Raw genomic sequence first — 22,133 nt, forward strand, 5'->3', positions numbered from 1 at the left:
TCGAAAATCTCTCCTTTGGATTGTCTTCACTTCTACAAGGTGGACATTGACTTCGGAATGGTGGGAATATTCTGATATCTTTCTCACCCTCTTACGTCAATCCAAACCCCTTGATGCTCTTGGCTCGAATTTCCTCCTTACGGACAATTCGCCGTTCCTACCAGCTCTCCGCCTCGACACTATTGGGGATCCCCAATATCACTCAAGCCAAATGGATCCAACAGCGATCCCTCTCACAACAGTTTTTACCCCACCGTCCTCTTGCTCGTCGAGCTGGACTTATGAAGGATCGTATTACAACAGTGTCACTGGCGGCCTCCTAATACAGAATGTCTTCGCCTCCCATGATTTCGATTGTTTCCCCCCTTCTTTCGAAGGATCAGGACGTGGGCAGAATCAACAAGTGTATAGCCCAGGATTCTGTCCCGTAGGCTACACCTCTCCAGCTGCTACAACAGTTAACGGAGTAACAACTGCAGTATGCTGTCCATCGTATGTCTGGCCTAGATCCTAGAACCAGTCCTTTCTTCAGTGTCAATGACGTCGCTAATATACACGACCTTCGCAGGGATTATACCTACTACACAACTCTCACGACAATCAACTTCTATTCCTCAACCACAATTTTTGCGGGATGCATCAGCGAATTTCCTGAAGGCGGCACAACAACCGTCCTCGCTCGTACTGGCCAGGAAAGCCTCGTTAACTCCGTTGTCACAGGCCCGGTGTCTATGTGGGGCCAACCGCTCGTCGTCCAGTTTAAATCAGCCGATCTCTCGCTCTTCAAAGACGCCCTCACTACCTCCAGCCCTTCCACCACCGGCACCACAGGACAAACATCGAGCCCGACTGATACCCGATCCCGGAGCGCAACCCCATCCCAAGCGGCGAATAATAATCAACCTTCGTCGACCTCTTCACTCGATTCTTTTCGCCCTTCTAGTGATAACAGCACGGGGCTCTCCGCCGGTGCCAAGGCTGGCATAGGTGTTGGTGTCGCCGGCCTTGCATTGCTACTCGCAGCGCTAGTGTTTTTCATCCGCCGTAGCCGCCGCCGGCGCAACGCCCACATGCCACCCCTCAATGCTGTTCAAGAGCTAGACGCTGGTACTTCCCACGCTGGTTTCTGGGCCCCAAAGCTTTACCGAAGATCTTCAGTGCACGAAATGCCTACTTCATAAAGTAGACGCGCGCGGGCTCTGATGTTGTACATTAATTATGTTACTTCAAGAAAACCACATAGATAAAGCGCACTGGGACCTGTTCGTATCCCGGGGTGGGGGTTTAATTTTTTTATTAATTTTTTTATTTTTATTTTTTAACACGCTATTCGGATATACTGGTATACTGGATAGCTGTCCGACTTGCTGCAACGCTAGATTGCTGGCTATCACTTGATCGCTTGCATCTCCCCATCATTCCTTCGTCCGCCCGTCCATCCATCCATCCGTCATCTCGTTTCACCGGCTATTCAACTTATGCCCACCCCATCAAATCCGAAAAACCGCTTCGCTCGAGGTAGCAGGAATTTACCCATGTCATCCGGCGAAGACCTTGGATTTACCAACCAACCAACCATCCACTTTACTTTTCTTCTCCCTTCTCCCTTCTCCTTTGCACAGCCAGGAATGACCCAAAGAAATCCCACGACACCTATCCGTCGAAACAGGAAACAAAAGAGCGAAAGAAAGAAAGAAAGAAAGAAAAATTCGCCACAGGATAAAAATACCTGGCGCATATTGGGAACAAAAACTTTTTTTTTAAAACTCCCGTCTTTCAACCGCCTTTTTATAAATTAAAAACCCCATCATCTGTGGCACATTTGAGTCGGGTGGGGTTCCGTTTTTCAAATCCCGCTCGTGATATTAACGCCTCTTTCAGCATGCAGCATGCAGCATGGATAGGACTTTTGCTGGTGGACGGTAACGTCAATCGCCGGGATCGTATAGAAAAATCTTGAAAGGAAGTCGGCGAGAACGATGGGTGTCCTCTGTACACACACGCACACACACACACACACACACACATATATATATATGCACACACGCGGCTTCTTAACCTGTGCCATGACATTGTTATTCGTACTTCCTGTCTCGTCAACCACGAAATTTCCTTTCTCTGTATTTTTACTTGTATATACCTTTTTTATTTTTATATTTTTTTTTTATAGTTAAAAGAAATCAGTCAATTTATCCTATAGTTAGATGGAAATAAATAATACAATTTTTGTTAAAAATTCAATCAAATTACGCCCCTCTTCCTCCCCCCCCACCTCTTTTTTTTTCTTTTCTTGCTTTTTCTTTTTCCTTTATCCAACGACAAAGAACTGATTGTAAATTTGAATTCTGGAGGGTACTTGGGGGAAGATCAGACGTCAGTCTCAAGTGGTATCCTTAATTCATACATAACAATCATCTGCCAATACTCTATAGAGATATATATTTATATATATATAAATATATATTGTATGTAAATATGCATGTATTCAGTAATAATAGATCATTGAACTATCATATCGTAGACCAAAACATCGTAAAATAATGAGGGGAAGGGAAAAAAGAAAAAGACAGAACCAAAAACACAGAAGACAACTAAAACACCACGCATGTATGTAATGATGAAAATAAATCAGAAAAAAAAAAAACATGCAGAGAGGGATTGAAACCAATAAGAGAGCGGAGAGCCTATAGCTCAGGCCATCATCCTCTTTCATGCCAAACTAACCTAGAAACAAACAGATGGAGAGAAGAAAAACATAAAAAAAAAAAAAAAAATCCGACTCAAATCCGACAAATAGAAGCCAATATAAAAATCACCAACCTATGATGGACCGGTTCCCTGGTTCTTCCCATCCCTTTCCCAGTACAAAACACAAAGAAAATCACTTTCGTCCAAGTCAGCCCCCCTCGGAGTAAAATATAAAATAGGGGCCTTGATGCTTTAAGCGTAAACCGGAAACAAAGATGAAAGTTAAAAAAAAATAATAAATAACAGGCATAGAAAACAATAACGTGGATTGGTCATGACAAAAAACACATAACATGGCAGCACACTCGTGTTTTATATTGGCGGTTGATTCAGAATGCAATCAATCCCCGTTGTCAATTGTCAGATTTTGACAATCCATGAGTCATGGCGTGAAAACCGCCTACCCTCAAATGTGTTGGGGAAATACGCAGCTAAGAGAATCCGCCAAATACGAGTGAAAGTAAGAAGAAAACGACGGAAAAAAATCGGATGGAGAATCGAAAAGCCATGAAGAAGGGTGGAAAAGAAAATATATGCATATATATAAATATAAACAAAATGGCCAAAAAATGCAAAGCATTGGGATGGATTGAAAAGGACCAGGTGGAATGGGATGGGATGGAATGAGATGTGAAAAAAAATCGTTGGAACATTGATTCATTCGAGTCGTCATGAGAAAAGATAAATAAATGAAAGAAAAAACGTAAAACGTAAGTCAAAATGAAAAAGAGACAAAAAAAATATATCAAGCATGAATAAAATAATAATAATAATAATAAATGATTTTTGAAAAAAAATGAGAGGAGAAAGAAAAAAAGGCGTTGTTGTTGATAGCCTCTTTTGCTTCATCAGCACGTAACTGACTCCTTTCGCGAGCCATAGGGTCGCGGATATGTTTCTCGATACTCATTAGGGTCCACAGGTCCCTTCCTCGGATTATAACTGTAGCTGATATCCTCTTCACGGATTCTAGGGGAATATCGAATGTTGCCCTCGGGGATGACTATCTTGGGATGGTCGTATTCGCCAGGGAAGACTTCGCCGAACAGCCCCTCCCGGCCCAGTCCGCTTGGCGTGGGCGGAGTGGTGCGCAATGTAGGTATGGACCTAGACGAGTCGTGACGAATGGGCATGGACACAGGATCGATCGGGTAGTTGTAGGTTCTGGATCTCGGCATCTGTGGAACGCGGGTAGGGGAAACACTCTTGTTCCGAGTGTAGAAACCAGCGCTTGGGTCGATACGGACGGCTCGGTGAGATACATAGTCCTCGCTTTCATCAACGACGGTGTATCTACCGGGCAATGGGGGGCTCGATCCTAAGTGCATTTCAGGAGTGCCAGGACTTGAATACCCCGAGTCTTGGGGTTCCCTCATCTTTGAGGTTCTGGTCGGCAGAGTTTCGGATCGGCGGGATAACCCTGGAAATGGCATGGTCTCTGACCGGCGAGGAAGATGGGGTTTTGAAGAGGATCGAGTGGAGATTGGGATGGGAAACCTTAAACCCGAAGGTGCAGAAGTAGCAGTTTGTAGAGTAGGAGGCCGAGGGGAGAATTGGGGTTTTGGTGATGGATCCAAGACGTCGGCAGACCCCCTGCGATCCTTTCCTGAAGAACTGGGCCTGGTTCGAGTCCTCCCGGACGAACGTCGGGGTGTATCAACGTACGGACTATAGTAAGCAGAAGGCGAAGGCCAAGAGGAGGACGGGCGGCGTTCAGTGTCGTATGAATATCCACCGCTTTTCGATCGTTGAATATACTTTTTGGCATCATCTAGTTTCGACGAAGACCATTCATCGGAGTATTCCTCGACCTTAGTCTGCTTTGGTTTAGATTCACTCGAACTTGGCTTGACTCGTGTTCGAGGATCTTCATATTCAGGTTCCGGTGTTCTTGGGGTGTAATAGTGATGATCCGAATCTAAATCACTTTCATCGTCGGGCTCGCTCACAACGAAAGCCTTCGGGTATTTCTCTGATCGTTCACGGTCCTTTCTCCGCTCTTTGTCCCTATGTTTTTCGCGGTCCGAGCGACTCGATTTCACCGACTCACGGGCTTCGCGTACACGCTCCTTACTTGAACGGACCGACACTGGAGGGTCGACATGTCTGGACTTCTTCTTTTCCTTTCCCTCTGTACTATGCTTCTTCTCGTACCCGTTATTCTTCCTGGAAGTGGGTCGAGGCTCCTCATGAAGAGGAATATCTTCATCAAAGAAGCGACTGCTTCTAGGGACACGCTCCTCATAAATAACTCCATTCCGCGACTCGTAAGACTTTGTGAATGTTGAAGGTCGATAGTATGAAGACGAGCCGGCGTCCTCACTATGATATCTTGGTTTCTTCTTCAGCTCAACTTTAAGGTCATAATCAGCTCGTTTTTTCTCATCCGACAGTAGCTCATAAGCCGACTGCACTCTCTGGAACTCGGGCACGGCCTCTTTCCGCTGTTCTTCATCTTTGATTTTGTCTGGGTGACACCTCAACACCAGTTTTCTATGGGCACTTTTGATTTCGCCAATGGTTGCATCCTTACTGATCCCCAGGACCTTGTATGGATCTATCGTAGTATGATCGGACATATCGTTGGAGAGAGAGAGAGAGCGAGGTTACACGGCGAAGTGATTCGCAGAGCGTGAACGAAGGCGTTGTGGGGGGGGTTTTAGTTCTAAATGAAGGGAGATAGATATATGTACGGGTGTATGCGATTAGTTTGTCCTCGGTAAATATCAATGGATTATGTAGGTGAGCAAAAGGCAACGATGACGGCAGGCCAAGCGTCAGCAATGAGCCATTGCGATGTATTATTCTTCTTTATTCGGTGATGACAGTGATAAAGTTGAATTGGAAATGTGAAACGGCCAGCTTGGACTTGGTTGGAGAGTCTTTGTTGTAGTTGTAATTGGCCTTGGGAGGCGGGGGGGGGTAGAAGCTGGCGGTTTGACAGAGTATGAAGAAAGAAAATTGCAAAAAAGAAAGGAGAAACGAAGAAATCGGGAGCAAGTCAACAATAAATCAGAAAAAGGGAAAGAATCGTATGACAACCACGCAAGTCGCCACGAGGAAGAAGAGAAGAAGCGGGAGTTATCGAGAGCAGAGAAGAGAGCGGTGCTGGCTAGCGCCAACGGCGACGGAGCAACGAGGAGTTGATGAGGAGATCTTGGGCTAGAGTTTGGCTGGAGGATTAGCTGGAGGATTAGCTGGCCGGGGCCGGGGAAACAAGACGCTGGGGCTGGTCCGGGTGAGACCTGTGCCACGGTCCTCTTGCGAACAAGAAGGCGAGAAGGCGAGAAGGCGAAAGAAGCGAGAGAGAAAGCGGCCAAGGGCAGCCAGGGGGAAAACAGGGGAAGATTCCAGAGTCGACGCTGGAAGGGCGTGGAAGGCGACAATGATGAGTAAGAAGAATAAGGAGGAGGAGGAGAAGAAGAATAATAATAATAATGATAACAACGACAATGGATGTTGCCAATGGAAACGGTGAAGAAGAGAAGAACGGTATTATCGGACCAACAGCAACAATGCTTGGAAGACGGGGCAGGGCCGGCGCCTGTCGAAGCGGTGAAGCAGCAAATGACGACAAAGAAGAAGAAGAAGAGACGAAGAAGCAAGAAGCAGACAATGAGAGGAAGACTATTTCAATTTGTGAGGATCAAAGAAAGCGGAAGATGGCGAGGGTCCCAGCCAGCACTGGCGATCACGAATGCATGGGAGAAGACGACGGCGCAGAAGGAGAACGAGAGTTAAAAGCGTCGACTTGAGCCTTGGACAGGAGTGTCCGGATGATGCTGGTGCTGGTGCTGATTGATGTGTGTTGCGCAGAGGGGAAGCGCCGGCTGAGGCTGGTCACGACAGAGCCAGACAGGCCTATACAGGAATGATCCTGGAGAGGAGAAGGAGTAGGATGAGGGAGGAAATTGTGTGTGAGTGTGTACACTTCCGGGCTTCTTAGTTATCCACAATTACTTCTTAACATAGCTATTGATTGATGTATATAATAATTCATATCTAGAAACCAGCGCCTGCTTGCAGCCGTCAATCACCATCTCTCATCTCAAACCAGACTCCTACTCTCCCTGCAATCTCCTTCTTCCTCTACTTCTCCCTTCACAGTCCTGCTGCTCCTACACCATAAAAACACCCGGCCCTGGAAGTTAACATACAGCTCGAACGGTCCCTTTCCAGGGCTCCAACTGTCCCGAAAATAAATGAATAAATGAATAAAAATACGTGAATGTAGGTACGCTACACGCTTCATTCGAAGCAGACTATGTATGGTGAATTGCGCATATGCAGCTATCCAGAAGCGTGGTGGGTTTGATATGGGGCGCGCAGGCTCTGGGGACAGAGGGCTTCTCGGCGATGATCAGATCCGATTCGCAAGCCATTGATTGATTATTGGCGGCTTTGTTCTTGGCTGGATCGTTGACAAAGCGTTGATGAAAATAAATTAACTAAATCAAACTTTTGAAAAAAAGAATTACAAAAAGAAAGGCTGACTGACTGACTCCGTTTGAGCGTAACGCACGAGAGAGAGTTGCCCGTTGACGTGATAGGATGCCCTTTTTCACCGCCGAATGCCTCGCCCCTCCATTTTGGCACTAACCAGCTCACTTCTTCCTGGGCTGCTGCGGAATAAATCACATTCCATCCATCCATCCACCAGCCAAGCTGAGTCTACTTGTGGTGATGAGTTCATTAGGGTTATGGTGCAACTCCGGTGCGTACGAAGGAGCAGGGCCATTTTAGGTAATAAAATGTTGAATGAAGAAAGATGGTTGACTAAATATGACATCTTTACTTCAAAAACGTTTGTTGTTCCGTGGTTAGGTCTGGCCTGTGTTTCCTGGTTCGTTCCTGGTGCGAAACTCTGTTGTCGGACTCCCCTTTGATAATTCCGAGTTTGCATGTTGATGAAAAACTACGGCTGTAATTATTCATGATTATTGTTCTCGCGAGCAATTTCCACCAGGCGGGGTAGAAAACCCAGCGAAAGAAGAAGCTAACTGAAACCGTGGTTTGGGTCCCGCTTCTGCTATCTTTGCAGTGACGGCCTGGATGGGGCCAGCTCGCAGCGAGAAAGTAAGTTCAGGGTTCACTCTGGGCGGGCGGGGGACCCATCTTTTCCCACATCACTTCTTTCTCTCATCCCACATGCACCCAATAAAAGTCGATGGGGACTGAATGAATGCCATTATGGAGGTGTGTTTGCACTCTGGTTGGATGAAGGATGATTGAATGAATAACCTCGGAAACCCCAGGTTTGCCGTTTTCGTCAAGACACAGACACAGCCGCAGTTCCGTGGACGGGCGGGGGGGGGGATTATACCGATCAGAACTACGCTGCTTAAGTCGTGATTGTTATCCAGCCGGGTTAAGATTGTCCACCAACCGGTTTGTTGGACTACTGGGCGAGGGGCTTTGATGGAATAATAATGACGACAGAGGTGCAACGCCCATCATCCAGAGATTGTGAAAGCACTGGACAGCCCTAGAGGCCAGTGTCAGACAAGACAAACCAATGAAAACGTACGGATCTATGGAGAGTACACACATTATTATGACTTGCACGTAGGATCTTTGATCATGATTCTCAGCCATCACTATCAATGGCAAAAGCCCTTGGAACCGTGTCAGGAGTCGTCCAAGTCCGTAGACTGACATACCTAGCTCTCAGTCCATGCCAAAACCCGGGAGGTGAGGCAACGCCCAGAGTGGCTCTTTGCTGGGGCTCCTTGCCGTGACTGGGGCGGGTGATTGGCGTACGACACTGGTCATCCGCAATGAGGGAGGGGCCATCCCTGGCCATCCCTGGCCTCCCGTCCAGCCGCCCATCACGCTGGCTGATTTGTTGGTCCGGGTTTTAACTCCCTGCTGGCGCTTTGGCAAAACCCCGTGCCAGCGTCCGCCTGAAATTGGGATATAGGTTAACTGCGCACGCACGAGGGGAAGGGGAAGAAAGAGGTAAAACCTTGGAAGGGTTGGAACTAGTCTCCACAGGTGGTTTGAGCCATATTCTATTTGGGGTCCCTTGTATCACAATATCAACCTGCTGAGCATGGCGGGGTATGGAGGAGGAAGAGGAGGATCATCACGTCACGCCCTTTATCCTCTGTTTGCTTGGTCTTTTTTGACGCCATGGTTATACCCTAGAAGGGTAAACAGTTAGAAACCGGGAGTTACATGGATTCGCTGAGGAGTTCCTTTGTAGACGTTAACAACATCCAACAGTAAATGCTTAAAACGGGTGAAAGTAAAACCCAATAAATAATGGAAATAAAATTCAAAAACAAGAACAAGAATCGGAATTTAGAGCTTGCAATCCAAGGCTAACTGTCAGCCTTCTCTCTGGCGACCAACCAACCAATGCTAAGGGATCGTTGTTGTTTATTGTCGCGAATCCCCGACAGGCTGCATGTTTCCCATACCAACAACACAAGACGACACAAGACGGACAGGGCGCCGGGCGGGCGCCAATCCGGTTGGGCTGTCAGTCTTGTCATGCAGCGATGAGAGCCCGCTCCCACTTCTTGGTATCGAAACACATCGCACCCCGAAGTCCCGAGAGAGAGGCGATTTCTGCATACCGTGCAGGGCGGGAATTCAGATATGACGTATTATTTCTATTCATTCTCGCCGTTCGCCGGGCTTGGTGGGGTGATGTCTGCGCGCCTGGGCAATCAAGGCCTTCTGAGCACACGGTTTGGCTGATGGATGGCCTGTTGGACTCAATTATCCTTCCAAATGACAGAAGTCGCTCGAATCCCCTTCCCTCACCTGGGCAACCCTAGGAACAAGGTTCGATCCGGCGCGTTCCATGAACTTTCTGGCTGTCTTCCAAGTGAGCTCTCTTCCCCGCTTTCCACGCCCGCTACAAGCCATCCATCATGATCCATGCGTGGATCGTGGCTGGATGGCTGGATGCTGGCGCACTGACAAGCGTGTGTAATATTCCAAACCCGTTTGAACAGGGCAATACCGCGCTGGCGATGCGAGATAACCTGAAATTACGTGCCCTGTACGGTACATATCCTGGCCCTTCTCCAGCTCGGTTTCCCTCGCTGACTCCATTCAATGAATGTCCCGATTTCCTCACACGCCTTCTCGAATTCACCAAGGGAGCCACCAAAATACGCCTTTTATCGCATTAAAAGCGATACTTGACAAGATACGCGCTGCCCCTGCATGTTCCTCTGTTCCAAAGTTTGGTCCAAATTCTGTGCACACAAGTCTCTGCGCCGTACATGTACATACAGCCCTCGCTCACCGATATCTGAAGAGTAGAGTTAGCTCCTTGTCATGAGGGCCAATTGGCGGTTCGATTGGCGGTTCGATTCTTCATAAAATTTCCACCAGCGCTCTATTTCCAGGCCATGAGGGAACTAACTTTGAAGCTTAGGAAGGTTGCCACTGTCAGCAGGTTATTCCCACGGCCCCAGAATTGCCTCGCTGAATGATTTTTGCAGCTGGCGTGGGATATTGACAAGCAGCTGAGAGACCGGCCACCTACTTTGCCATCCCGGGTTCGCTTCTGCAAAAGCCCCTGGTCGTGGAGTTAATTCCGGGGGCAAGTGGCGGCTCAAACCGCAATCTCTCCGCGTCTCCGGATTTACTCCGGACAAATCTGGGCCGCTCTGGTCCCGTCTCAAACAGCAATGGGTTCCACGCTTGAAGCTCTCCCAACGGAGATTTTGACGATAATTGCTGTTAACTTAGACACCTTGGGCCAACGACTGCAGTTGCTATGCACGTGCCGCCGGCTCTATAACGCGCTATTGCCCACGTTGTATAGAGCTATTTCACGTTCTCAAGGAAATGTTGTCCCCTTGCTTCGGACTATCTTACAAAAACCATGGCTTGCTCAGATGGTCCGCGAATTACGCTTACCGACCACGAAGCGGTCGCTCTTCACTGCTGATGAAGATCTAGGCTATGAGCGCTGGACAGCTCTGGCCGCTGCTGAACCCATCCTCCGCAAGGCCGTTGAGCCATTCTTCATCGATGATATATACGAACAGGAGAAGTGGCTGAGGGATCTTCAGACCGGTTCCCCAGATGCGCTCATTAGCTTGCTGGTACTTTCTCTGCCCAGACTGGAGAAATTGGAGCTCGAGCTACCTGGGTATCATTATTTGAGTCGAGTAGCTCATCGATCTGCTGGAACGGCATATCGAGGGAATAATTCTTCATCAAATCGCGATGACCATCGCGAGGAAGACACAGCTCCTATTATTCTCCCACGCCTCACCTCTATGCATATGTATTGGCCCGATGAGAGCCAAATGTCTGTCGACCTTGCATTACCTTTCTTCCAGCTACCAGCAATTCGACATTTCTCTGCAGCCGGTTTTCTCAAATCTGTGACCGAATGGAAGCACAAGAGCCAGTCACCGATAACTCACATCCTCCTGATGTACTGCCTATTAGAGGATGGGGCAAAGCAGATAGTCCAAAGTTGCAAGAACCTTCAATCATTCATATACCTCCATTCAGAGGCGGATATGATCGAGGGAGACCCCGACCCCGACCCCATGATTAAACCCCTGCCTAAACTCTTCCGCGACTCCCTCCTTTCAGCGCGACAGAGCCTTGAAACACTCTGCCTGGACTTCAACTCAGATACGTCAAGCGGTGGCGCACGCTTTACCACCTTCGGCTCCCTGTCTGAGTTCACGGCACTCAAACATCTCCACATTACCGCCTGCATTCTCTTGCCCCTCTACTGCCCTGCGGGCTCTCATTCGTCTCCCAGTCAACATCTTCCAGACATCCTACCGAGATCCCTAGAGATGCTTCATGTTGAAGGGGTGGAAGCTGAATGTCTCAATAAGGTCGTAGAGCGACTGTCATCCTTCGTCAAATCTGCGCCCCAACACGCCCCCCGCCTTCGCGAGGTGCGTGTCATGATGGTGAAGATTAACGCGGATAATGCGGCCTGCAAAGCGTTCGGGGCTGTTGGAGCTGAGATGGGCGTGGTCTGCAAATTCAGCGCGTTGTGTGCATGTTTCACACCATCTGGTAACAAGTGAGGTTGTCAGGGGGCGAGAGGGATGGGGATATATGAAAATTTGCTTTCGAGAAGGGGATTTGCTGGTTCCTGGTTCCTGGTTCCTGGTTTCGTTTTCTGCTCATTCATCAAGCAATACAACTCAGATATATAATAGAATGGAAATTTCCACTCGCTAGACGAGTGCTAATGGGTAGTTATCTTTAGCTGGTGTGTATTATTATATTATACTAGTATCTAGTCCGTGTAGGTACGCATTTTAGATAGTGAGCAACAACTGCTGTTGCTCTCACGGGTCAAGAAATCAATGCTCGGATCTCACGTAGAAACGAGATTTCTGACCACCTTTAATTTTTTTTAATTTTTTCCTTCTTTTTTGGCAGAGAAAATGAATCAGCGGCGGGTCAAATATGGTAAAAGAAGCAGGCCCCAGAAGGGGGTTTACTGTCAATAAATAAATAATTAAAAAAAAGAGGCGGGCAAAAAAAAGGAACGACACCAGCAGGATTCGAACCTGCGCTCCCGAAGGAAATGCCTGAACTTGCAGCGACTGAACGCCACATAGCAGGGCACCGCGTTAACCACTCCGCCATAGTGTCGGAATTTGGTAACCTTCGTCACCTGCACTAGATATTTGTCGATATCCATGGATGTCGATGAGTGCTTCTCCCGCATTTTTTAAACGCGCGACATTCTCCAAATTGTGGGGAAGGGAAAATTTAAATTATAAGCCATTTACGGGGGAAGGTTTACTTTAATTAAGATCTAACCTGCCTCCGAACTCGTACGTACAGCACTGGAGGTGGTGTACCCCCTCGTCATTGCGGCTTTTTTGGTGCCAAATTGACCATTTTTCCAGCCCCAGGCTCCAATTCTATCCAGCTACTGGTAGGTCCAGGTCCACGACCAGGGGGCTATTGAACTTCTTACCACCCCGGTGCGGCCAGCTCGTTGCCATAATCGCGGCGTTGACAATACACGTCTCGTTCCTTCCCGGTATAGTCCCGGCACCTTTTGCCACTTGCGATTCATCATTTGCCCGCAGCGTCGGAGATGACGATCCCAAAGGACCATCATTTCGAAGACGAGGCTGTGTTTTCCCCGTGAGATCGATCAGGCATTGCTTTTTGCTGTTGAGTGGAGGTAGTTCTCCGCGAACCGAACTCAGCTCTTTGAATCTTTCACCACTCTGGAGTGCGATATCCCACAGAACCCTGTCGTACCCTCGTCCTTCATGGACATGTCCACAGATAGCTAATCGTGGTCGCACCCTCCACAGCGCTTGACGCAGATGCTCGCAACCGAGCGAGCCGTGTCTATTCTCATCGCAGTGGGACCGCGGCGGGGTGTGAGTCAAAACGATATCGGTATCTAGCGGTATCTTATCCCAGATGCCACAAGCTTCTTCGGAAGTGTAACTAAACGCCCATTTCCCGCAGTAAGGGGTGTACGGAGATCCAAATATTTTGAATATTGATTGAGGGCCACCCGGATTAGATAGTCGGATAACGGCGGATTCATGGTTCAAGTAAACGATGGAAGATTTGGTGAATAGAGCCTGACAATCGTCTGCCGACTCCCGTCTTTGGTTGTGAAACGACTGCCAGTGTCGCTTGTAGAAATTACCGTCGAGGGTGATGTCGTGGTTACCTTCAGACATGTTCGAAATCATATTAGCGTGTCCCTAGAAGTAGGTTAGTTGAATGAGAAAGGGTAATAATCTAACCCGCAATCACGATTTTCACTTCGAAATCCGCGCGCTCAATCCATTCAGCTGTTTTTCGTAGTTCGCTTAGAGTTCCTTGATTCGAAAGGTCTCCAGCATGGACCAAGACGTCGCCTTTCGGCAGTTTGAAAGCACCATCTGGCGGTCCATAGCCATGTGTATCTGAAATACAGACAATCCGGGTACGAACCATCTTTCGTCAATCAAAACTTGAATATACGAAGTTCTCGACAACTCCAAAGCCGGAAGAACGGGAGCTAGAAGATACTGTAGTCTCCACGTCGGTATTTCCAAAAAGGGCGAGAATTAACAGACACACTTTCTGGAAACTCGCGATTGTAGTTACGTCGTTGATAAGAGAGTCCTGGAGCTTATAATCGCAATTCTCAGCAGATCGAACATGTTGAAAGCCAATGCTAGAGATGCTTGTCAGCAAGGTTGGAAGCCGCAATCCTGCTAAGCCGGCGTGATCGCAACCGTTGGGTCAATCGAGTAAGACACGCTGATCTGAGATATGGGAGCAAATATGGTCTGTAAGTTTAGCTGGATAAAAACTGCGTCGGAGAGCTTTGACAGCACAAAAACACATTCGAGGCTAGAGCTCTATTGCAAGTTCCATACAAACGTAGCGGAAAAATTTTCTAGATGTCACTGTGTGCTGCAGACACAGATGGTGAAATATGAAATCCCCATAAATTGATGGAGTGAGCCTCTGATTCTCGATATCGAATCTCGATCAAGTTATACAATGGGATGCTGCGGAGGAAATCTTGAAAATAGTTCCATATCACGTGAGTGCTTGAGTTCTATTGGGCAACTTAGGGCTGGGCCTGGTTTGTCCACACAAACTAGTCTCGCTTAAGCCATTTCTGCCATCGATCCTACGACTTGCGCGGTTTGAAGGAGACCACAACGACCAAACGACACGACACTTAACTCGACAATACACTATCCAAGGTGTATCATCGAGCATAGCTCATCGCCTTGCTGGATACTTGACTGTGAACCGGTGACAAAGCACGATGTCCACCTTCGAGCCAGTGGTGTGTTTTACCTCTCTGTCGGCTTGGGATTTGCACATTTTCGATAAGGGCTTGGAAAAACTGACTGGGTTTTTGTGATGGATATAGGTCGTCATCGACGGCAAGGGACATCTCCTTGGTCGCCTGGCTAGCATTGTGGCCAAGCAGTTGCTCAATGGCCAGAAGATTGTTGTAGTGCGATGTGAAGCCCTCAACATCTCTGGCGAATTCTTCCGCGCTAAGCGTACGATATATCCCTCTCCTTTTTGCAACTATGGTGAAAACCGACATTCGAAGATTTGGGGAAAAGAGGAATAATTTCGGTTGTTGAAGTATTTCAAGATGGATTCCGTGGCTGACTCGATTTTATCTTATCGCTTATAGTGAAGTACCATGCCTACCTCCGCAAGATCACCCGTTTCAACCCGACTCGAGGAGGTGAGAATAATGAGACCACAAAATTCCCTAAGTTGCAGACGACCAAATCCACTAATACGGAAGTGCAGGTCCTTTCCATTTCCGTGCTCCTTCCCGCATTTTCTACAAGGCTGTCCGGGGTATGATTCCTCACAAGAGCGCTCGTGGCGCCGCTGCCATGGAGAGACTAAAGGTCTTCGAGGGTGTCCCACCACCGTATGACAAAAAGAAGCGGGTTGTCGTTCCCCAGGCCCTCCGAGTCCTCAGACTGAAGCCGGGCCGCAAATACTGCACTGTTGGACGGTTGAGTCATGAGGTTGGCTGGAAGTACCAGGATGTTGTTGCAAGGTTAGCCCCAACAACAAATCCTCCTCATGCATTCCAAAGCTCATTATTGCAAACTTGGGACCATGATTGATCTGCTGCTAACTATCATGTTATTTTTAGACTCGAGGAGAGGAGAAAGGTCAAGGGATCCGCATACTACGAGCGCAAGAAGGCCGCGCGGAGACAACTTGTACAAGCCCAGAAGACTGCCAATGTGGACCAAAAGACAAAGACCCAGTTGGCAGAGTATGGCTATTAGATTTCTGGGTCGGGGTAATGGCTGGCATTAGGTTCTTCGAGGGTAGAGCTGGGTGCAATGTGAACGGCAAACCAATCGGCCTGTACCTATAATATCACGGAATACACCTTTAATGAATCAAGGGCAAAGTGATTGAGAGGGGAGCAGGGAAAAATAAGTCAAAAAATATTGATTATTTTAAGCTGGGAGCTATTGGGATGATGCCTTGTTCATATTACTTCATAACTGCCTGTCTCTATAAAATCTTCCATGGCGCTTAATCTGAATGGTTTCTTGTTCAATAAATTTCTAGGCATGTTGCGAGTGTGGCTCAAATTTTTATAAAAGTCATAATTACCCACATTGTGATTTGTGCTTTGCGAAACGAATGATCTATAGGGGTGGGCAACTATGGCGTCTTAAGGTTTGTGGGGGCTTTGGGGGTTGCGTTTCGGTGAAAACTCGGGGAAAGCTTTTGGGCGCTGAAGAGGGAGCAACAGCGATGTTAGAAGGGACTCAATCTCCTCTCTGCCCCTGATGTTCTCTTTTCTTGTGCTCAGAAAGTATCACCATTTATGATTGTGCGTCGTTCAGCCATTTCTTCGCGTTTCTTCAACATGTCCAGGGCAACTAGCCGTTTGCGAAATCTCACCCAGCACTTTCTCCCCGCATCCTCATGGTCCACAGACCCCAAAGGGGATTTCTCCCACCCGTTTAATCGACATACGCTTTCTCCTACATTCTTCCTCCCGCGCGCAGCTGCTATTGAACCGGATGTATGCTCTTTATAAAATAGCACAGCTCTTCTCGTTGCATTTCGCTAATTGGAAGCATTCTGTTACGGACAGGCCCAAGCTATTTATCATGTCACCACAAACAACAAGGTCTTGAGGAGATCATACATCGAGACAGCGGATCGCGCGCGGGGTTTTGCTTACTACCTAAAAAGACATGGCTTCAAGAGAGTTGGCATATTATGCCCTAACACTCCAGCCTTTTTGGAGTCGATTTTTGCGATTGCCGCAGCCGGCGCGGTCAATGTTGGTACGATGATACCTTCCTTGCTTTCCATTCTGTAGCCCCTCCATACTAAAATTCAAGCTCAAGCTGTCAATTATAGGTTAAAACCAGAAGACATTTCGTATATCTTCAACCACTCCGAAGTCGATGCCATCGTTGTGGACGAAGAATTTGTCCCGCTTCTCAACGAGTTCAAGAAGCAAAATGGGCATGTGCCTCTGATTATCGACACAGATACGGATGCTGTAGAAGGGGAACTTAGCGGGCCGTTCGATCAAGCTGTATTGGAAGGCCTTCATTTTGATGCTTCATCCGGAAACCGTGGGTGGCAGGGATTGGAAGCTCAGACGCCAGACGAAGATGTGCTCATTGCGCTCGCGTACACGAGCGGCACCACTTCACGACCCAAGGGTGTTGAGTACATCCACCGCGGCTGCTATCTTGCAGCTCTCGCAAATGTAATAGAGTCCGGACTAAACTTCAATCAGGGCCGATGCCGGTACCTTTGGACGTTGCCAATGTTCCACGCTATGGGTTAGTTTATACCCTGGCCCTTGGAGAATTTATTGATTTGCGTCTCCTTTTCTTCTAATTTTCTTTCTTCCATTCTTCCGTTTTTTTCTCTTTTCTTTTGCCCCGTCAAGTTAACCGAGATTCTTTTTTTAGGATGGACGTTCCCGTGGGCTGTCACGGCAGCCAGAGGCACACATTACTGCCTGCGCAAGGTCGACTATTCGCTCATATGGAGACTACTCAAAGAAGAGGGAGTCACGCACTATTGTGCCGCACCGACCGTCAACACTGTTCTCTGTAACTCGAAAGAGGCAGAGGTACTTCCATCTCCCGTCCGAGTTACGGTTGCGGCAAGCCCCCCAACACCACACCTCTTTGAACAGATGGCAAAACTGAACCTGCAACCGGTCCACGTCTACGGGCTTACTGAGACTTACGGACCAATAACAAAGGGCTATTACTTGCCTCAGTGGGATACCATCCCGGCAGAGGATAAATATAAGAAGATGGCTCGGCAGGGTCATGGCTTCTTAACGAGTCTTCCTGTACGTGTGATAAAGACTGACGTCCCAGAAGGGACGATTATCGATGTCGAGAAGAATGGGGAGGAAACAGGCGAGGTTGTATTTGTTGGGAACATTTGTGCCAAGGGTTACTATAAAAATGTTGATGACACGAAGAAGTTGTTTAGCGGAGGAGTGCTCCATTCGGGGGATCTGGCTGTATGGCACCCAGACGGAGCGATACAAATTTTGGACCGTGCTAAAGACATTATCATTAGCGGTAAGTATGCTCGAGTTCTTCTTGCATTTCCCTTTTCGATGTCTTCGATCTCCCGTGAAATGCTAAGGATTCTTCTGGCGCGTTTGTCTAGGCGGAGAAAACATATCCTCTGTTGCATTAGAGTCCATGCTTGCAACACATCCGGACGTATTTGAAGTCGGAGTGGTGGCTGTGCCTGATTCTCATTGGGGCGAGCGGCCGAAAGCTTTCATCACAGTGCGAGATGGCAAGAAACTTGATGGCAAGGACGTGATTGAGTGGGCAAAACATGTGGGCGGTATCAGCCGGTTTATGGTCCCCAGGGAAGTCGAAGCTGTGCGCGAACTTCCAAAAACTAGTACTGGGAAGGTGAAGAAGAATGTGCTAAGGCGGTGGGCGAAGGGCACGGATCGGAGCCTTGAATAGAAATCTTGATACCATTTTGCTGTATAAGCGGCTCTGTTGTAGGATTATATGAATTTTCAGCAGCAAGGTGTTGAACAAGGAGATTAATGAATTTTATGTGCAATATTTGAATTAGCCAAAGCCAGTATCTTGAATCCTAAATTCTTTTTATAGACTCGCACCAGAAGAAGCCCCTCGTTGGTGTACTATTCCCATACAATCCAAGTGCAAGCTAGGGCAGGGTTACCAACATCATATACACACAAAAAGGCTTTTGCATTTTGGTTGAAATAATTTTCCAAATGACCTCTAGAGTGCTGGTCTAGTCTGTCGCTTGCTTCTGTTGATCGTGTGAGGCCACAACGTGCAACGTGCGAATTTCCTCAGAAATGCGCACCAGACCACTCCAGTGGGCCCAAGGTTAAGCCAAACTGCATCCTCCTGCCTCAGCGCCTCGTGTTTTCATGCTCTCTGCACTGTTATTGCCGGCGAATATAGTTTATCGATGATTCTTCCCTCTGGGATCTTGTTACAAGCAACATATTCGCGGACACTGCCGCGCAGCTCAGGGCTTCTGCGCCATTGGCCCACGCCAGCGCTTATTTCTCTAGCACCCAGCCTTATTGACTCCTCTTCTATCAATCATCCTGCCGTCGTTCACTTGGGGGTTGCCGCAACCGCCTGATCCCTTCATCAGCTGGAAGTCCGTTCCGCTGTCACTCACTTATCGTTGACGGAGATACGTTGTCACCTTTGTTCCTGGCCTCCTGCAACCGGCCACTCGTTGTTTCCTTCACCTTTCCTTTGCTTCACATCCCGCCTTAGTTCGCCTGTAACTCTGTTCTACGGTGGTGTTTCGTACAACCATCAAACCCGCTCTTGCGTATGCGGTTGACTTGCAGCACAAACCTGAGGAGTTCCTGCCTGCTCTCCATCCCGCCGAATCCCCTCATAATAGCCCCAAAGGTTATTTCTTGAGCTGTTCACAGATCTGCGGCTTCAACCTCCCGGCATACTACTAGGTTCCTCTGCCACCCCGCAACGCTTACATACTTCCCCACCCAGAAGTCCGACGCTGGGTATTAGGATCTCAGTTACACACTGGAGAGGTTCAGTGGTTTGATACACAGTCTGAGAGGGAACGATATCTGGTGGTTTTGCTAAGGACGATTCCTTCACAAACAGGATATTGAATCTGTCGACAATGCTACGTTCAAGGGCCCCACTACGGGGGGATGATGCCCCGTCGGAATCTTCGAATTCCACTTCTCCGGAGCGTGCGGCGGAAGATGATACTGATTTTTTCATGCATCTGGCGAATGACTCGGAGTCCTCAGTGGGAATGGGCACCTTTCGAGATCTCAATGTCAATATTAACCCCGACGCTGTTCTCCCACCTATCTCCCGCCTACCTCCCGAGCTCCTAATTTCCATATTCACAAAACTTAACTCTCCCTCGGATATGCTGAGATGCATGCAGGTGTCTCGGACTTGGGCAATCAATTGTGTGGGAATACTGTGGCATAGACCCTCTTGTAACACTTGGGATAACTTGGAAAGGGTAGTAAGGGCGTTTACAGAACCAAACAGCTATTTTCATTACCACGACCTCGTGAAACGACTAAACCTGTCCGCCCTGAATAAAAAGATCTCCGACGGATCAGTGGTTCCCTTCTCGCGTTGCAAACGAATTGAGCGCCTGACTCTGACTAATTGCTCCATGCTTACGGACAATGGAGTGTCGGATCTTGTGGATGGGAATAAACATCTCCAGGCTTTAGATGTCTCCGATCTCAAGTCTCTGACGGACCATACTTTGTTTGTAGTCGCAAGGAACTGCCTGAGACTTCAGGGATTGAACATTTCCGGCTGCATCAAGGTGACAGATGAATCGCTTATCTCCATTGCAGAGAATTGTCGTCAAATTAAGAGGGTATATTTTCTCTCCATACGAGATGAACTTCCTGGTACTTTGCTAACGGCAAATAGTTGAAATTAAATGGGGTTGCTCAAGCCACTGATCGGTCAATACAATCATTTGCTGCGAACTGCCCATCCATATTGGAAATCGACCTTCAGGGGTGCAGGTTAATAACCAGCTCGTCCGTCACCGCCCTTCTATCTACCCTTCGGAACCTTCGAGAATTAAGATTGGCCCATTGTACTGAGATTGACAACAACGCTTTTGTCGACCTTCCCGATGAGCTAGTATTCGACAGCCTTCGGATCTTGGATCTGACTGCATGCGAAAACATTGGGGATGCAGCTGTGCAAAAAATCATTAACTCCGCACCGAGGTTGAGAAACTTAGTTTTAGCAAAATGTAGATTCATCACTGATCATTCAGTGTATTCTATTTGCAAACTAGGGAAGAACATCCATTACATCCATCTAGGCCACTGCTCCAACATTACTGATACTGCGGTGATTCAGCTGATCAAATCATGCAACCGTATCCGATATATTGATTTGGCATGCTGCAACAGATTGACAGACAACAGTGTCCAGAAATTGGCTACTCTTCCGAAACTGAGACGGATAGGTCTTGTCAAGTGTCAGGCAATTACGGATCGCAGTATATTGGCCCTAGCAAAGTCTAAAGTGTCCCAGCATTCTTCAGGGACTAGCTGTCTGGAACGAGTACATCTTAGCTACTGCGTCCACTTGACAATGGAAGTATGTTGATGGTTTTTACCTTATCTAGTTTTGTTCTCTCCGCTTCTCCTTTCCTGCAATGACTGAGAATAAATGTTGATCGAAACTTCTATTTAGGGAATTCATTCGTTGCTGAACAGTTGCCCACGGCTCACTCATCTGAGTCTTACTGGCATCCAAGCATTCCTTCGAGAAGAATTGATAGCGTTTTGCCGCGAAGCTCCTCCTGAATTCACCCAGCAGCAACGCGATGTTTTCTGTGTGTTCAGCGGCGAAGGAGTCAGCGCTTTGCGTGATTTCCTTAATCGTACGATGGTTCCTTATCGCCTAGAGACCGAAGATGGAACGATGTATGACGATTCTGATGAGTTAGACGAAGCGGAGGGTCAAATGACGGGCCTTATGCATGCCGCCGTCATTAATGATGAGGATGACAGTGAGATAATGGATGGAGGAACCCCGGCTGCCCCTCTCGGATGAGAATCAACGACTCTAGTCATATTTCTTTCCCACCGTCATTCTGCCATTCGACACCCAGTATATTAAGGTCATCACCTTAATAAACACCAGCTCGATATTGCAAATGTCGCTACTGGTTCATAAATGAACATAATGCCGCTGCCATCCCGCAGTTGTTTAGCCCTAGTCATCAGTTAAAGATGGCGAGCCCGGTTGAGAGATGGATGCCAGCGTATTGCGCACAGAATATATCGACATATAGAGCTGAAACCCGCAAACGATGAGACACAATCTAACGAGACTATTTTTTAACATGGTGCATAACATTGCCCATAAGAACAACATACCCCCTTGTGCAGAAAGGGGGAGATTAAAAGCGATGGCTGGAGCATCTCTTCTATCTCATAAAATGGTATTTCTTCAGACCGCTACACACGTTTCATGCTGCAATTCATTCCCCATTCATCAGCCTCCAAATTTCAAACGATAAAGAAAGACAGGGCCATCAATGAAGCTCTGCCCCTTGTTTTTGAATTCTCTATTTCCCTCTTCATTTATCTCTATTATTACTACATGGCTATGATTATATGTTGCTTCGCTTTTCGTTCTTCCTGTTACTGCTTTTTAGGTTTTGTTGATCATACAGACTAGTTCTCACCATGTAGCTCCTGCAATGAGGATTTGGTTGAGATTACAACGAGAAAGAATCAGCGACCCTTGCTTGAAGTCAATAGTGTAGAACAAGCGTCTACAGGCTTTTGTTTTATTATGACGCTTATTATCTCTTTTGCCTCCTTTTGTCTTCTAGTTTTCATCTCAATTTGCCCTTTCCTGCTTTTC

General features: G+C 47.6%; 8 protein-coding genes and 1 non-coding gene across 9 annotated transcripts; 5 read left to right on the forward strand and 4 right to left on the reverse strand.

Moving 5' to 3' along the window:
* Positions 1-329: 329 nt before the first annotated feature.
* On the forward strand, positions 330-1,181 carry HCBG_06901 (uncharacterized protein; the record flags this gene model as incomplete). The annotated part of the gene is made up of 2 exons (XM_045433950.1): positions 330-427; positions 569-1,181. The coding sequence occupies 2 exons, from the start codon at positions 330-332 to the stop codon at positions 1,179-1,181; spliced, it is 711 nt and encodes a 236-aa protein (XP_045285431.1).
* Positions 1,182-3,596: 2,415 nt separating this feature from the next.
* On the reverse strand, positions 3,597-5,327 carry HCBG_06902 (DnaJ domain-containing protein; the record flags this gene model as incomplete). The annotated part of the gene is made up of 1 exon (XM_045433951.1): positions 3,597-5,327. The coding sequence occupies one exon, from the start codon at positions 5,325-5,327 to the stop codon at positions 3,597-3,599; it is 1,731 nt and encodes a 576-aa protein (XP_045285432.1).
* An 873-nt stretch (positions 5,328-6,200) lies between these two features.
* On the forward strand, positions 6,201-6,503 carry HCBG_06903 (uncharacterized protein; the record flags this gene model as incomplete). Its single annotated transcript, XM_045433952.1, has 1 exon — positions 6,201-6,503. The coding sequence occupies one exon, from the start codon at positions 6,201-6,203 to the stop codon at positions 6,501-6,503; it is 303 nt and encodes a 100-aa protein (XP_045285433.1).
* A 1,912-nt stretch (positions 6,504-8,415) lies between these two features.
* On the reverse strand, positions 8,416-9,561 carry HCBG_06904 (uncharacterized protein; the record flags this gene model as incomplete). The annotated part of the gene is made up of 4 exons (XM_045433953.1): positions 8,416-8,651; positions 8,792-8,891; positions 9,295-9,321; positions 9,520-9,561. 4 exons carry the CDS (start codon positions 9,559-9,561, stop codon positions 8,416-8,418), a joined length of 405 nt encoding a protein of 134 aa, XP_045285434.1.
* Positions 9,562-10,397: 836 nt separating this feature from the next.
* Positions 10,398-11,771, forward strand: HCBG_06905 (uncharacterized protein; the record flags this gene model as incomplete). Its single annotated transcript, XM_045433954.1, has 1 exon — positions 10,398-11,771. One exon carries the CDS (start codon positions 10,398-10,400, stop codon positions 11,769-11,771), a length of 1,374 nt encoding a protein of 457 aa, XP_045285435.1.
* A 471-nt stretch (positions 11,772-12,242) lies between these two features.
* On the reverse strand, positions 12,243-12,348 carry HCBG_11063. The gene has a single exon. It is a non-coding gene; the product is annotated as a tRNA-Ser (tRNA).
* A 275-nt stretch (positions 12,349-12,623) lies between these two features.
* HCBG_06906 (serine/threonine phosphatase) lies at positions 12,624-13,668 on the reverse strand (the record flags this gene model as incomplete). Its single annotated transcript, XM_045433955.1, has 2 exons — positions 12,624-13,433; positions 13,486-13,668. The coding sequence occupies 2 exons, from the start codon at positions 13,666-13,668 to the stop codon at positions 12,624-12,626; spliced, it is 993 nt and encodes a 330-aa protein (XP_045285436.1).
* Positions 13,669-14,497: 829 nt separating this feature from the next.
* Positions 14,498-18,350, forward strand: HCBG_06907 (AMP dependent synthetase and ligase; the record flags this gene model as incomplete). The annotated part of the gene is made up of 10 exons (XM_045433956.1): positions 14,498-14,518; positions 14,606-14,741; positions 14,882-14,935; positions 15,004-15,262; positions 15,362-15,487; positions 15,879-15,903; positions 16,328-16,523; positions 16,587-17,033; positions 17,166-17,795; positions 17,887-18,350. The coding sequence occupies 10 exons, from the start codon at positions 14,498-14,500 to the stop codon at positions 18,198-18,200; spliced, it is 2,208 nt and encodes a 735-aa protein (XP_045285437.1).
* A 1,033-nt stretch (positions 18,351-19,383) lies between these two features.
* HCBG_06908 (SCF E3 ubiquitin ligase complex F-box protein grrA) lies at positions 19,384-21,314 on the forward strand (the record flags this gene model as incomplete). The annotated part of the gene is made up of 3 exons (XM_045433957.1): positions 19,384-20,112; positions 20,169-20,855; positions 20,952-21,314. The coding sequence occupies 3 exons, from the start codon at positions 19,384-19,386 to the stop codon at positions 21,312-21,314; spliced, it is 1,779 nt and encodes a 592-aa protein (XP_045285438.1).
* Between the last annotated feature and the right edge of the window lie 819 nt (positions 21,315-22,133).

Source organism: Histoplasma capsulatum, assembly GCF_000150115.1.
Source record: "Histoplasma capsulatum G186AR genomic scaffold supercont2.10, whole genome shotgun sequence".
NCBI classification, from domain to species: domain Eukaryota; kingdom Fungi; phylum Ascomycota; class Eurotiomycetes; order Onygenales; family Ajellomycetaceae; genus Histoplasma; species Histoplasma capsulatum.